Source organism: Vulpes vulpes, chromosome 2, assembly GCF_048418805.1.
Source record: "Vulpes vulpes isolate BD-2025 chromosome 2, VulVul3, whole genome shotgun sequence".
Classification (NCBI taxonomy): domain Eukaryota; kingdom Metazoa; phylum Chordata; class Mammalia; order Carnivora; family Canidae; genus Vulpes; species Vulpes vulpes.
This window is the reverse complement of record NC_132781.1, coordinates 144,318,543-144,333,037: the sequence shown is the minus strand read 5'-3', so window position 1 is coordinate 144,333,037 and position 14,495 is coordinate 144,318,543. Positions and strand designations below refer to the sequence as shown.

Below are 14,495 nucleotides of genomic sequence, written 5' to 3'. Positions count from 1 at the left end.
GAGAGAGAGAGAGAGAGAGAGAGACAGGCAGAGGGAGAAGCAGGCTCCATGCAGGGAGCCTGACGTGGGACTCGATCCTGGGACTCCAGGATCACAACCTGGGCTGAAGGCAGCACTAAACCACTGAGTCACCCAGGCTGCCCGAGAATCTGTATTTTAGAGATGCTTTCTGAAGATCTTGTGATCAGGTGTGTCTGGGAGAAGAGTGCTGGGCAGGGTCTGCCTGTGGGAGTGACGTCACTGGGGTGAAGTGCTGGACAGCAGGACGTCATTAACCACAGCCCACATGCTGGTTTTCCAGAGTCTTGGCCACTCTTATCTAACTGGTCTACCATCAGGTACCCACCATCCCCGCCCAAGGGGGCGGGCGTACTGGCTACTTCCCAACACACCATCCCACCTCGGAACCTTCTGTGAGGCTGCTATGGTGATCCACTCTATGTTACAAAATTGGAAACAGTGCCTCAGAGTAGGTCAGTGACCCCCGAGGATGCCAGTGTTCTCTAGCAGGAGCTCTCGGCCCCTGCTGGCTGAGCTGTCCCCCACCTAGGGCATGACATCAGCTTTCTGACCAGGAATGGGGGTGTCTCCTCTTTTTCTGAGGTGCTCAATCCTTGAGGTGTTTTCCAAACACACAGATGCTGGCACTTAGGGCATGAATGAAAGTCTCTTTGGGGGGCCTTGTTTATTTGATTTTTCTCCCATCAGCTCCACTTTCAGATTGATTTATTTTGTCTTTTTTCAGCTTGCGAGATAACAATATCTCAGACCGAGGCATCTGTAAACTCATCGAGCATGCTTTGCACTGCGAGCAGCTGCAGAAGTTAGCGTAAGTCGGGCTGGGGCTGCAGACATTGGGCCTCGCGTCCCCGCAGCCACTCTCCAGGTCATGGTACTTGGGCAGCAGCTTTGAGCTGGGCTGGGGATGTTTGCAGGGTCGGAGGTACGGGCAGTTCCTGTGCTGAGGGACCCGGCTACCCTGGGCTCGGGTGGTCACTGACTGACGGCTCCTCTCTTTTGGAACTTTCCAGGCTGTTCAACAACAAATTGACTGATGGCTGTGCACACTCCATGGCGAGGCTCCTTGCGTGCAAGCAGAACTTCCTGGCGTTGAGGTGAGCCCGGGGCTTTCCTTTTCCCTGGAAGCTGTCTTCTGTGCAGCTGAGGCAGCTTGGTCTGGTCTGGGCCCTGGCTTGGCCTCTACTGGACTCGCCATCTCCTGGCTGCATATGGGGCCGGCATCTCCCTGGAGCAGGGTTGTGCCAGTGCTCTGACATCCCAGCAGACTCCGGACTGGCTCTGCTGAGGGCTGCCTGCCCTTTGGGCTTTAGCCCCCAGGGCTGACGAGGGTCTCCAGGACCTTTTCCTTCCCGGTGTCTGAGTGTCACAAGCTCTCTGGGGTTACTGAGCTCCCTGATGTACACTGAGCGGGTGCTGTGGGCGGAGGCATGCAGCAGTCACCTGCCACCGCAGCAGTGGCAGCCAGTCCCTGAAAAGCTCTCAGACGGTCCTTTCACTGCTTGGTGGGTGCCAGCTTTGTACTCCAGTCTGCCCAGACTGCGTTTCTGCTGCTCCTGGTCCTCCTGGCTCAACTGGAGTCTCTCTCCTATCTGACACCATTACGGCACTTCTCCTGCTGGCCCCTGGCTTGGCGTGGCCTCACTCTGTCTCTCTCTCTGTGTCTCTCTAACCCTGGGATCATCTTGTCTCCTGGATTTATGTGGCAGTGAGAGAAGGCAAAGCGAACACTTGCTTTCATCCATTCTTCCTACCTGCTGGGCTGGGTTTGGGGATAGGAGCTGCCATTTTTGCATTGCTAACCACATAGCACATCTCAGGCAGAGCTGCTGCAGCCAACCCCAGAGGTGCAACGCTGTACGAAGGACCCGCTTCTGCTGTGCCCAGAGAGGACTGTGTGGTAGTGAGAAGGTGCCACACTCAGAACTTGAGGCCTGCGTTTTGGACGAGCATAGCAGGATCGTTGAGAGCATGGGGCTCTGGGGCCAGACCAATCGAGGTTTGGGTCCAAGGTCCCTGAGATTCATTTGCTGTGTGACCGTGGGTCAGCCCAGTGTCTGTGACTCTGTTTCCCCTCTGCAAAATGCAGATAGTAATTACAGCGTCCTCATAGGTTGTTGTGATGATTAAATGAGTTAATAACCTGCATAGAAAGCTGGCACAATGGAGTCAGTGCTTTATGTCGGGAGCGCAGTGGCTAAAAGATGGTGGATAATCAAGCAAGTTCTCAGTATGTTTGTCCAACAGGAGTTCAGGCCTCTGAAGAGGGATTAGATGCGCAAGAAATTTGTTGGGGGGAGATGGTTATGAGGGGCACTGGGGGAGGGCGCTGGGGGAGGCTGGGAGCGTCAGCGGGCTGCTGGGCAGGTTTCACCCTAAGTGAGGGGGAGAGGGAAGCAGGGATGGCTGGGAGGAAGCATCGTGGCCTTCAGTACAGTTCTGAGAGCACGGATGGTGGCAAGTTCCAGACAAGTTGGCCCAGCAGCATCTTGAGTCTCCCTGTCGCTGGCTGGAGCCACCTGTGGGAAGCCGGCCTCCAGACAGACCTTGTGTTTCCCAGCACGGCAGCAGGGGCCCTTGGTTACATGGCCTGTGTGGTCAGAGGTATGAGAGGCCACCACATTCCTTCTCGAAGGGGATAATGGGACCTGCCCTACAACATTGTGAGTTAGAGTAGCTTCAAGGCTTCAAGGATCTGAAAGTTCTCTAAAAAGAGGAAAGTGTGTTATCCATTCCAGGAAGCCTGGGGCTGTGAGTAAGAGTTCTGGGGAGCTCTCTGAAACTCTCTGAGGTATCTGGATGTGGTTGGAGCCTCCTGCCTCCAGCTCTGGCTCAGCAGGATCCCCTCCCCTCTCCCAGTGGTCGGTCTGCCCTCTTTTGGAACAGGAGAATGCTCCTTGCACCAGTGGGGGGCCCAGGAAAGCTGCAGGGGAGCTAGAGCCTAGCACTAGCTGGTGGCTGACACAGGAGGAAAAGGTGTGCGAGTGACTCACCCTCCATCCCCTGGGGAAACCACCTCCTGAGACACCTGCCTATTTGCCTCCTGCCTGTACCTGTCACGCAGCTTTGCAAAATAGATTTCCCCACTTCTTTCCCTTTGCAACCGGGAAATGAAGTAGCGGGAGCAGGAATCATTACTGAGGAGGTTCCCCCAAGCAGGACTAGAAGAGCACACACTGAGCCTCTTGGGCGGGCAGGAGGGAGAGAATAGGCATCTGCATCCTACAGAGAGGTCCTCAAAGCTTTTCTCCGTGTTTCTGTGTCTGGGACATGCTTTCCCACCATCACCAGCCCCGGGCTCTCTGGGTACTCACATCTCCCTGTGCCTCACTAACTTGGTCTCCTGCCTTCCCTTCCAGGCTGGGGAATAACCATATCACTGCCGCAGGAGCCCAGGCGCTGGCCAAGGGGCTCAGAGCCAACACCTCCTTGCAGTTCTTGGGGTAGGTTGGATTCTGGGGCAGAGAGACCCGCATGGGGAGGTTGGGGGATGTAGAGGTGGGTGAAATGTTTCAGCTGGAAGTTCCCCAGAGTCAGGGGCAGAGAGTGGGTGGCCCTTGGCTGCTTCGTGATTGCCTTTCACTCAACAAACAGGAAGTTCAGGATGTGGGGGGTTGGGGGGCAGTGCCCATGAGGTAAAAGGAAGCCCTCCAGTCCTTGCTGGTGCTAGGGCTATGCTTCTCCCCTTGGTGTGCACATTGGAACTACTTGGGAGCTTCTGAAGAATGCCATTGCCTGGGCCCCACTCTGAGGTGTGGGGCTTAGGAATCAGGCATTTTAAGAAGTCCCCCCAGAGGATACGCAGCGGCAGCCGAGGACGAGAAGCCAGAGAGGAGATGCAGGTGGCCCCGGGAGGGAAGGGGGCTTCACCAGGTCTTTCAGAGTGCTTGTTGCTGCAGGACTGCCAGGCCTTTCAGGGAGGGCAGCGATTCAGACACAGGGTGGAGGACAGTCCCACAGACCACAGATCCCCAGAGAGTGTTGGAGTGGGGGTGGAGGGGCGTCCTCTGGTTGCTGGGCTGAGTGACCATCCCCACAGTGGCAGCTGCCTCTCCTGTCCCTTCTCACCTGGTGTGAAGTATGGTCCCTTTGATGAGAAATGGGAGTTTGAGAACCCAAGACTGTAGGAAGACAGACTAACCTTAAGACTCAACCCATTTCACTGGCAGGCAAGCTGCCCTCAAGCTCCGTGTGAACCAGAGTGGGACCATGTTGCTTGAAAGGTCAGCACCTTTTCCAGGCTGCATTATCAGCAGCATGGAGTCCAGCACCAGGGTGGCCCAGCCCCCCTAAGCTTTCTCCTGCTCGATTCACAACTGGTATATGCGGGGTGTTCTCTTTCAACACATGTTTATTAAGGCACCTTTCTAGACCAGGCACTGTGCTAAAACCTCCAGTTACTATTGTCTGATCCAAACTGTTCTGAGTATTGTTTTTTTCCTTCTTGCCTAACAATATATCTTTCGTACCATAATGACTTCATTTTTCAGAGACAAGCTGCTTAGTATTCCACTGGCTGGCTGGCGGTCATCTATTTGAAGGGCCTCATGTTGAGGCACACTTAGGGTTCAGGTTTTTTTGCTGTTACATGGTTTTTTGCTCTCTCCCTGGGGCACAGAGCCATGTTGGTACATAGCCAGAACCCCATAAACATTTACCTAATGAATGAAAGTGCAGTGAACCTCATATCTCGACCAGCTTTGCTCACTTGTACACATACAGGTCCAGGCGAACTTCTTATGTGTAAACCAGCCCAGCCGCAAGGTATGAGCTGGGTGCCACCTTTGCAAAGGGAAACATCCATCCAAACTGCAAGTGGGTCTGAGGGAGATGACCCTGGAAGTGAAGGAGTTTGATGCCATGAAGGAATAGGGGATATTAGGGAGGAGCAAGAGAGAATGCTGGCTTGTAGAAAAAGAGTGACACTTGTTTCAGGTGGTCCCCAAGGGTAGCAGTTTCCCAGGAAGCAGATCTGACCAGATCTGGTCAGGAAAAATGTCACAACTGTGTGAATTGCCATTGAGAGTGAGTTCCCTGAGCCTGAGGTCATGTGCTAGGTGGGCCTCTACTATTCTGTAAACCTGACTGAAAAATATGAGTGCAGTTTGGCTGTTCCTCCAAAAAGGGGGAGGCAGGTTCACTTTGCTGGGACCTAGGAGACCCACTGAGACCTTTCTGGAATTGGGTGGTCCTGCCCCCCTGGTCTGGGACACAGAGAGGAAGGGCACTGTTAACACATGTCTAGGACATATAGCAGTAACTTACTGACTGACCCAATTTGTTGGCCTTTTTAGGTTCTGGGGCAACAAGGTGGGTGATGAGGGGGCCCAGGCCTTGGCTGAAGCCTTGGGTGATCACCAGAGCTTGAGGTGGCTCAGGTAAGCTTCTGGGTCTGTTTGGCCACAGGGAGCCAGCAGGAGGGAGGAGCCTGGGTCAGTTTGGGAAGTCCTTCATTTGCTTGAACTTTGTTTTTACCCTGCTGTGTTAGGCAGTGGGGTGAAAGAGAGAGCCTTAGCTTTGGAGTCAGGACATTTGAGTCTTTCTGGGTCACTTTGGAGTGTCTCTTCTTCCTCTCGAGGATCTTGATTCCCAAGGGTGCCTAGGTGGCTCAGTCAGTGAAGCATCTGACTCTTGATTTCAACTCAGGTCACGATCTCAGGGTCCTGGGATCCAGCACCACATCAGGTTCCATGCACAGGGAGGAGTCTGCTTGAGATTCTCTCTCTCTCTCTCTCTCTCTCTCTCCCTTTTCCTCTACCCTCCCCTTTCTTTCCCCTCCTTCCCTCTCAACTCTCACTAAAAAAATAAAACCAAAAAAATTCATAAAAAAGGTCTTGATTCCTATCTGTAAATTGAAGATTTGTGGCTGGATCAGATATATTTTATCTCCAGGACCAACAGCAATCCATGAATAGTGGCTGCCCCTATTCATCATGCCAAGAAGGAGTTGAAGGCTGCTTCTGGGCTGAATGAAAAAGAGCACTGTGGTCAATTAGTAATGTCTGAAATGACACCCACGGTGTAGTTGGGCTCTAGGTGTTGTGCCTTTTGCCTTCCTTGGGTTAACTTATCTCTGAGGACCCTCTGTGCCTTGACATGTTTTTGTTCCTTGATTCCATTCAGCCTGGTGGGAAACGACATTGGCAGTGTCGGGGCTCGAGCCTTAGCATTAATGTTGGAAAAGAACGTGGCACTGGAAGAACTCTGGTGAGTTGGGGGGATTTACAGCTCTTTCTTTATTCCCGGGCCTCATCTGTGGAAGCAGATAAAACAGGAGTGGATAATTGAGCGGTTGGCCTTTGAGTTTGTCTTTCTGTGTCCCAAGTGGCATGAAGCCTATCGAGCCTGGCGTGAAGGTCCTAATTCTTTTTGGGTAATTGTATTTGTGGGTTTGTATACTGCCTCCATACGGCATGATGGTTGAGAGCAGAGAGTCTGGAATCAAGCTGGCTGAGCTTCAAGGCCTGCTGTGATCTCTGGCAAGTCATATAATACTCTGTGAATCCTGGGTTTCTTACCCATAAAATGAGGGATGACTGCTTCCAACTGTAAAGCATACGTTACTCTATCAGAATGTTTTATTTCTAAGTCAAGTTGAGTGCCCAAGAACACCAGAGAGTAGAGTGAGGGTCACCCTGGAAGGTGGAGTGGGGTTTGGAGGAACTGTAAAGGGGAACCATAAATTGTGCTTACGTTGTTGACCTGAAACTGATTCTCAGTTTCCCGTCCTTTAGATGCCTCTAGTCTGGTCTCCGTATGACATGTTCTGGGCAGTCCCTGATTCTGTCAGGGAGATAAAATGTTGAAACCCCTGATCATTGTCACAAAATGGATATTGTGGTGGCCTTGGCTGTCAGCAGGGCCCCCTGGCTCTGCCAGTGTCCCATTGATTATGTCCTGCTTGGGCTTTACCACTTGGAAATTCTTGTTAGAGACATGTCTCCCCCGTGGGTCTATTGGTTATAAATACATTAGGCTGCAGATGATGGCGGGGGAACCCCCCATGTCCCGTGGCTCAAACCAGTAAAGGATTTATTTTCTTCCCGTCCAGCCGGTCTGCCGGCAGGCCGCATGGGGTAGTGTAATGGCTCCATGAGGCCAGCAGGGGTCTGATACTGTCTCTGTCCCTTCACATGTCTGTGGCTTCACTGTCCTGGTTGGGTGCCTCCTGGTCCCAGATGGCCGCTGTACCTGCAGTATTTCTGTGTCCCCACATTCAGTCTGTATATCCAGGAAGGGCAGGAGGTACAGGCCAGCGAGGCCTCTCTCTTTTAAAGAGCATTTCCAGGGCCCCCATCTGCCAATTTCCCCTTATGGGTTCACAGCTGAGTAGATGTTACTGGCCAACCCCGGCCAGAGTGGAGGGTGAGAAATGCAGCTTTATTCCCCCCACCCAAGCCCATGGTTGCCCAAATGGAATGAGACTTCCAATAGTAAGAAAGGGAACATGGATATTCAGTCCCTGGGACAGGAGGAAACCTCTCATGTAGAGGAGGCCTGGGGTGAATTCTCTCCCAAAGACACCCCTGGAATTAAAAACCCTCATACCCTACTCTTCCAGTTCTCACTTTATCTGTAACTGTAGATTTTCATTTCAGATTTTCAGATGTTGGATTTTTCTAACTGGGGGAGCAAGCAGGTACATTCTTAGAATAATAAATGTTACCTCTTCTATAATAAATGTTACCACATCAACTGGATTTTCTCTCTTGTTCTTGCCAGCCTGGAGGAGAACCATCTCCGGGATGAAGGTGTGTGTTCTCTGGCCAAAGGACTTGAGAGGAATTCAAGTTTGAAAGTTCTGAAGTAAGGAGCCTGGCAGGAACCAGGACGATAATGATGGGCCCGGTGGGGGTGGGGCAGGGAGGGGCGAGGGGGTGTATGTGGGCAGCTTCCTGCCTGGCTAACTCCCATAGGGTGACTTGGCAGTAGTGTCAGGGTTTCCTCCCAAGCACAGACGGAGATTCCAGGGCAAGCTTTTTACTCAGGAGGTGGTCCCAGCACACAGTGGTGAGAGGTCACGGAAATGATGTAGGGGAAGACAGGGACCCAGTATCAGGTGTGGGGACAGTAACAGGTGTGTCATCAAGCAGTTATCACCCGGGGTATCACCCAAGGCAGCTGGGGCTCAGACCTGCTGGGAGGCTCCAGGAGCCCCTAACCAACTGGGGAGCGAGGCAGCAGGGGTATTTATCCACTAACTGCCTGTCCTCACTGGTGTGCCTGTGGGGATATGAATCTTCCAGCACTTCCAGTTTGCCCTGCACACAGCTGAGCACGCTCCTGGGGTCTGTAGCAGAGAGCAGAGGTTTTCCCAATGAGCAGCCCTCAGAGGTAGACGGGGGAACCTGAGCACATGCGTAGGGGGTTGCTGATGGCATCTACTAATGGGGCTTCTGGGACATGTCCGCCCCCTTTCCAGGGGGCCATCTCTGGCTCCAGCAGACCTCTTCTGCCAATCATCTTTAGTTTCTCTCGTGTTATGCAGGCAGGCGTGCTTGCATTTATTCACGTGTGCATTCATTCATTTCTTTGTTGTGCATCCATGCGTGCATTCATCCATTTATGTATTGATGCAAGAAATATTTCTGGAGCACTCACTATGCCAGGCATTGTTGGATGCCCCGAGGATAGAGTGGTGGAAAGAACAAAACAGGCCTCAGCCCCCTAGCTCTTAGATTCTAGGGGGAGAGGCAGATAATGAACAAGTAAGCAGATATACAAGATTATTTATAATAAAGGCTCCAAAGAAAATTCAAGAGGGAGATGTGTCAGGGAGTGTCTGGAGGGGCAGGGTTGCAGGTGTTTGGGCAAGGCATCTCCAAAAAGGTGGCATTGAAATTGAAACCTGAATAACAGGAAAGGTACTGTTCTTGTAATGTCGAGGTCTCAGGACCGCGCACTCCAGGTGGACCGAACTGCAAGTGCAAAAGCCCTGAGACAGAAGCAAGCTTGGGGGTTTTGGGAACAGTGGGCAGGGCCTGCGTGGTTAGACTGTAGGTAGGGAAGGGTAGAGGGAGAAAGAGGCAGGGTAAGGAGGCCACATAGGCCGCAGAGCCATGGGAAGGATTTGGGGCTTTTTTCTAGGGGCATTGAGAAGCCTCTGGAGGATTTTAATCAGGGCAGTAACATAATCTGATTTACATCATAAAAAGATCATGCTTGCAGCTTTGTGCAGAACAGATGCGAGAGGGGTAAGATGGAAGTGGGGAGACCAGTCAGGAGCTCCTGCTGTCTTCCAGGCAGGAGATGAAGGAGACTTGGATCAGGCTGGTGGCAGTGGAGAAGGCTGGTGAAGGTGGGCAGGTGCTGGCTGGAGGTTCTGTGGAGGGTCCAGGAGCTGGAGGGCTGGATGGTGGCAGTGTTGGGTGGAAGTTGTGGTGACCACTGCTGGCGGGCTCAGTGGGCTCAGTGGGCAGGTTCCCAGGCCACAGGGTCAGGGAGGGACAGCAGATGTGAGGAAGAGCCCAGCTAGTGATCATCATGGGCTTGTGTCTGGGCTCCCCAAGGCTGGTGCCACACCTGCCAGGGTGCCAGAGGTCTCACTTGAGAGGGATGTCAGGGCATCATCAGATGGTTCCTTGTGCTACAGGAAGGGTGGCATCTGCCCTGACAAATGTGGCCCCAGGGAAAACACTTGCCTTCAGAGGCAGGCAGACAGCTGCCTCTAGGAGAGTGTCTGCTTTGCTGCCAGCCCGCCATCCACTCTGGCAACACTTGTTTGTGTTGCTTTGCAGGGGCGAGGAAGTTGCCAAATGTTTGGGGAAAACACTTCCACTCGTCATTTGGGTGAAATGGGGCTGGGAGGCCTGGGTGATGCCTGGATTGTCTAAGCTGGGATGCCAGGCTTTGCACACCGGGGCCTTTGGCAGTACCTGGTTTAGTATTAACCGAGTGTGGACATGGCACGTTTGTCCTCCCTCGCCGTTGCAGACTTACCCCAGTTGACCCCAAGGGCTGCCAGGTAATAGCAGCAGGGGCTGTCCCACGCTGCCTAGCCTCGAGTCTTATAATTAAGCACTACTGAACTCTAGCATCCCTCACTGTTTCCCCATGAAAACCAAGCTTGTTGGGGTGCCTGGGTGGCTCAGTTAAGCATCTGCCTTTAGCTCAGGTCATGATCCCAGGGTCCTGGGATGGAGCCTCAAGTTGGGCTCCCTGCTCAGTGGGGAGTCTGCTTGTCCCTCCCCTTTCCCCTGCTTATACTCTTTCTCTCTCAAATAAATGAATAAGATTTTTTTAAACCAAGCTTCATATATATATATATATATATGAATTCATATATATATTCATATATATTCATATATATATATATCCCCCCACATCTTTCTTTTTCCAGGCAGAGTGACTGCCAAACATTGCTTAAATGTGTGGGCTCTGAGGGATTGGGTTTGGACCCCAGCTCCACAATTACCCACCATTTCTCCTTGGATTTGTGCTCAAATAACCTTGAGTGTAAACAGGGGTAAAAAGGACCCTGCTTTTAGGGTTGCAAGCACCACTGAAATGATAGAGGTATCAAGCTGGCACGTAGTAGGATTTTAGCTAATATTGGCTGTTGTTATTATTAGTACTAGCTTAGGGTCAGCTTCCTGGATGTTCCTGAAATCATGGAGGGCAGACATGTACGTAGTGGAGCTGTCTCAAGAGCCAGGCTATGAGCTAAAGGACAGCATGGGGTGATGGCTCTTCCCCTGCTGTCCCTGACCAGGTGCTTCTCCCCGCCCAATTGCCAACCTCGTATTTTCTCAAATCCATATCCCTGTTCTCCCCTATCTCCCCCCAGATGAAAATATTACTCTTCATTGATTATTTCCTTTCAGTTGAGTATGGTGCCCAGTGTACCACAGAATATGCCATCCTTTTGTTTAATTCTTAGACTACGTGAGGTAGGTACTTTCGTAGGTCTGTCTTACAGAGGAGGCAATTGGGACTAATTTGCCTGAGATCAAAAAGGAAATGGAATACATTGGATTGGAACCCAGGAAGTAAAATGCACATACTTAACCCCCGTGCCATAGCAACTTCCTAAGGCAGTAGCTACTTAATTAGATACATGACTGTGGATAGCGGAGGGGACAAGGGTGAATTTCCCTTAAGGCCTTGAGCCTTTGTGGATGAGCTCGTTGGGAATCACAGACAGGAGAGGGACATGTCAAGGGGACAGGTGGGCTTCTGTAGGCTGGCCAACTCCCAGAGCCTCCTTTAATGGGACAGGCCCAAGAGGAGAATCAAGCATCCTTGAAGCTCACCTGTCCATCTTACTCTCTAGGCTGTCCAACAACTGCATCACCTACCTTGGGGCAGAAAGCCTCCTGCAGGCCCTGGAAAAGAATGATACCATCCTGGAAGTCTGGTAAGGCCCCTGGGCAGGCCTCTTTACCTCTCTGAGCCTCACTTTTCCAATCTGTAAAATGGAGCCAGGAGAGAGGGATACCTGGGCATTTTCCCTCTGGGCCCTGACATTCAGTAGCATTCTGCATGCAATGGATCTAATCTCTCTCTGGGAAAGATGTTTTTATATCTCCAAGCATGGACCAAGTGGGTTTTTTTTTTTTTTAAGTGATTTGTTTTTAAGTCCTGAGTATTCAGGAATACTTCAGTTCCAGGTAACAGTGTAGGAGGGGGTGTGGCGGATGAGTGACAGGGCCACAAGAACTCGGGGCCATTACACCTGCCTTCCTAGATCAAGGCTGTTGTATCAGAGCCTTTGGATGGAGGTGACATCGGCAGTGGGAGGCAGGTACTGTTGCACAGTGTTTCTAGATCTTTATAATTAAAAGCCATGTTCCTTCATGCATTTGAAAAAAGCAGTGAGTCACAACTTGAGAGATTGATCCTCCTTCTTTCCAGGGATGTATTTATCACTCACAGAGTTAGTAAAAAGATTTCCTCTGGCTTAACATGTTAAGAGTGAATGTCCCGCTATACCCATTTCAGGCTCTGGGCTGGAAGCCAGCCTTTTAAAAGTAGGAGATTTCCCCATGGAAATCTGTTTTTTTGAGGTTTCTCCTAAAAGCTTCCAACTCTGGGTTCCTACACGGAAAATGCTGGTAAGTAAGCAGAGTAGAGAAGGACTGATCCCACTCAGCTGGGCAGACTGGCTCATGCTGACCATAGCACAGCCACCAAGCCTGTCGTCTTGGACCGGCTACTTGGACTGCTACATATTACCTGTCTCATCCCTGCGAGCTTGTGACCCTTGCTTTGCATATGCAGACTGACTGCTCTCTCCCTCAAAAATCCTATCAAGGCAGCAGCAACAATACATATCGCAGGATGAAGTTAAAAATAAAGACTTGTAGGAGTCTGTCCTGGGAAGAGATTTTTTCCTTTCTGGATGATTGTGTAATCCCTGTAGGCCATGAGGTCCTCAGGGCCTGGGCAGTGTGTGGGTTTTTGTTTTTGCATTTGTTTTAAACCATCGCATGGTTATAGGAAATGTCACATTCTATGTCCCCGGGGGAAGGAAGCCAAGATCAGGTTGATATTTTAAGGGTTCTGATGTTATTTGCTGCCTGTTGGCAGAGCATGGGAGGGCATCACGGCTTGCTCACTGCATTCTTGATGGATTCTGCTGTTGCCTTAAAAAGAATCGCTGGCCTTGGGGAGTCGGGGCCGGCTGGGTCTGGTGTGGATTTTCTCTGCAGAGTCACGGAGGCTTGCTTCATCACATACAGTGATTCACGAGCCACCTGGTGGACCGGTGGACTGAGCTAACACCCACATGGGAAGGCTGCGGCTGGGCTCAAGGGGCCAGGCCATTAAGGCCTGGGGCTTAGAAAGTAGCGGCTTCTAATGAAAAGCACCCCTCTGGCTCAGTGCTCATTGAAACCCCTCTTTGCTTTACCCCCTTTAGGCTCCGAGGCAACACTTTCTCCTTGGAGGAAATGGAGAGGCTCAGCCAGAGGGACACCAGACTGTTGCTCTGAAGCCGGGGGGCCAGCATTTATCTCAGTTTGTTTGCGAACAGGCTGTGGGTGTGGGTCCTAGAAGCTGGATTACATCTGGCAGCAGCCCATTCACGCAGAGCTGCATCCTGCCCAGGGCAGGGCTGGCACAGTGGGTCATCTTTGTTCTGGCAGAAGAAGGAGCGACAGTGCCCCTCAGAATGGACATTTCTGCAGCCTACTTCTACATCCAGTTGTTCCCAAGATTCCGTCCATGGAATGCAGAAGAGGGCCAGCTCCTCTCCACCTGCAGCTGGTCTGACGTGGGTCAGTGGGGCCCATGGGTGTTACTGCATCACTGTGTGCCTGTTGCTGTAGAGACCTAGATCCATATGAGAGGCCCCTTTCCACCTGCTTCACAATGAGGAGAGGGAGTCAGGAAGCAGCTTTCTGCTGTCTTAACTCGTGGGTCGTCATCTATTCAGGCTGTTCCCCACCTCTTGTCCCTCCACCCATCCTGGACCCCTGCACCTGGCACTTCCTTTGTGAGTAAGGATTCAGAATACCTGTGTCGTCAGCTTTGATATTTTGAGCCTCCCTCCACCACACCCCTACCCCCACCCCTACACCTGCGCAGAGTGGGAAGGGCTCTAATTTACCTGCCGTCCTTCCTAACACTTAAGACATTATTAAAAGGGGACACACGATAGCCATTTGTTCCCCAAGACATTTTGGATTGTCAAGAAAAATAAGACCACGCTACACTGATATCACACACACACACTTCCATTTCCAGTGAAGTCAATTAGTCTTCATTCAGTTAAGCCTTTGGAAACTACTCCCCTCCAGAATGTAGTTTTTAGATTAGTCTGGGCCAGAGTTTTGAGCAGTCCCACCAGGTCTCCCGTTGATGCCTGGGAGCTGGACTCTGACAGCCGACTTCCAAAAGACATGCATAAGAGACGGTCCAGTGTTATGTGACTTAAAGTTATGGATTAAACGTATACAGGGGCAAAATCAAAGCCTTTTCCTTACAAGGCACGTGTTTTTCTGCATTTTCTCCAAATGATGCGTGAGGCTTCAACCTCTGTAAACTCAGGTGCTCTGCAAGTGTTATTATTTAAACACTATTATTTGTGAAAACTGGTTAATATTTATAAACCGCTTTGTTATATTCACTCTGTTTTTTTTTTTTTTGTAAAAAACACAACCATGAATGTTATGCTGTAAATAGTCACAGAGAAGAAATCTGTGGAGTCCCCAAAGCTGTCTTCATTGTGACCAAACATTAAAAAACAAAAAAAAACGAACATTCCTGAATGTTGTCAAATATAAAGCACAATTTTCTACTTAGAGGGGGAAGAATGCTGTTTTGAGCAGAAAATGTATTGTTTGGGGCAAAGGCAATTCTTAGAAATGGGCTTGCAAACAAAACCCTTTGGGCTTCGGCTCAGGAAGGTTTAACCCTGCGTGAAATTTGAGGCTGTGCAGGGAGGAGCCTTGTGGTGCCCCACATGGCTGAATGGCAAGTGTGAGGAGGTCCTTGGGCCTCCTTTGATTCTCTCCCAGTGATTCCAAGAGTCTTTA

General features: G+C 51.1%; 1 protein-coding gene across 5 annotated transcripts in view; it reads left to right on the top strand.

Annotated features, from left to right (window-relative positions):
* Positions 1 to 14,170, top strand: part of NOD2 (nucleotide binding oligomerization domain containing 2) — a 36,672-nt gene extending 22,502 nt beyond the window's left edge. For all 5 annotated transcript variants that reach the window (XM_072750260.1, XM_072750259.1, XM_072750262.1 and 2 more), the window contains 8 exons: positions 746 to 829; positions 1,032 to 1,115; positions 3,378 to 3,461; positions 5,313 to 5,396; positions 6,142 to 6,225; positions 7,741 to 7,824; positions 11,291 to 11,374; positions 12,878 to 14,170. In XM_072750260.1, the coding sequence (XP_072606361.1) occupies positions 746 to 829; positions 1,032 to 1,115; positions 3,378 to 3,461; positions 5,313 to 5,396; positions 6,142 to 6,225; positions 7,741 to 7,824; positions 11,291 to 11,374; positions 12,878 to 12,950 (661 nt within the window). In that variant the 3' untranslated portion in view covers positions 12,951 to 14,170. The remainder of the gene's footprint in view (positions 1 to 745; positions 830 to 1,031; positions 1,116 to 3,377; positions 3,462 to 5,312; positions 5,397 to 6,141; positions 6,226 to 7,740; positions 7,825 to 11,290; positions 11,375 to 12,877) is intronic.
* Positions 14,171 to 14,495: the final 325 nt, after the last annotated feature.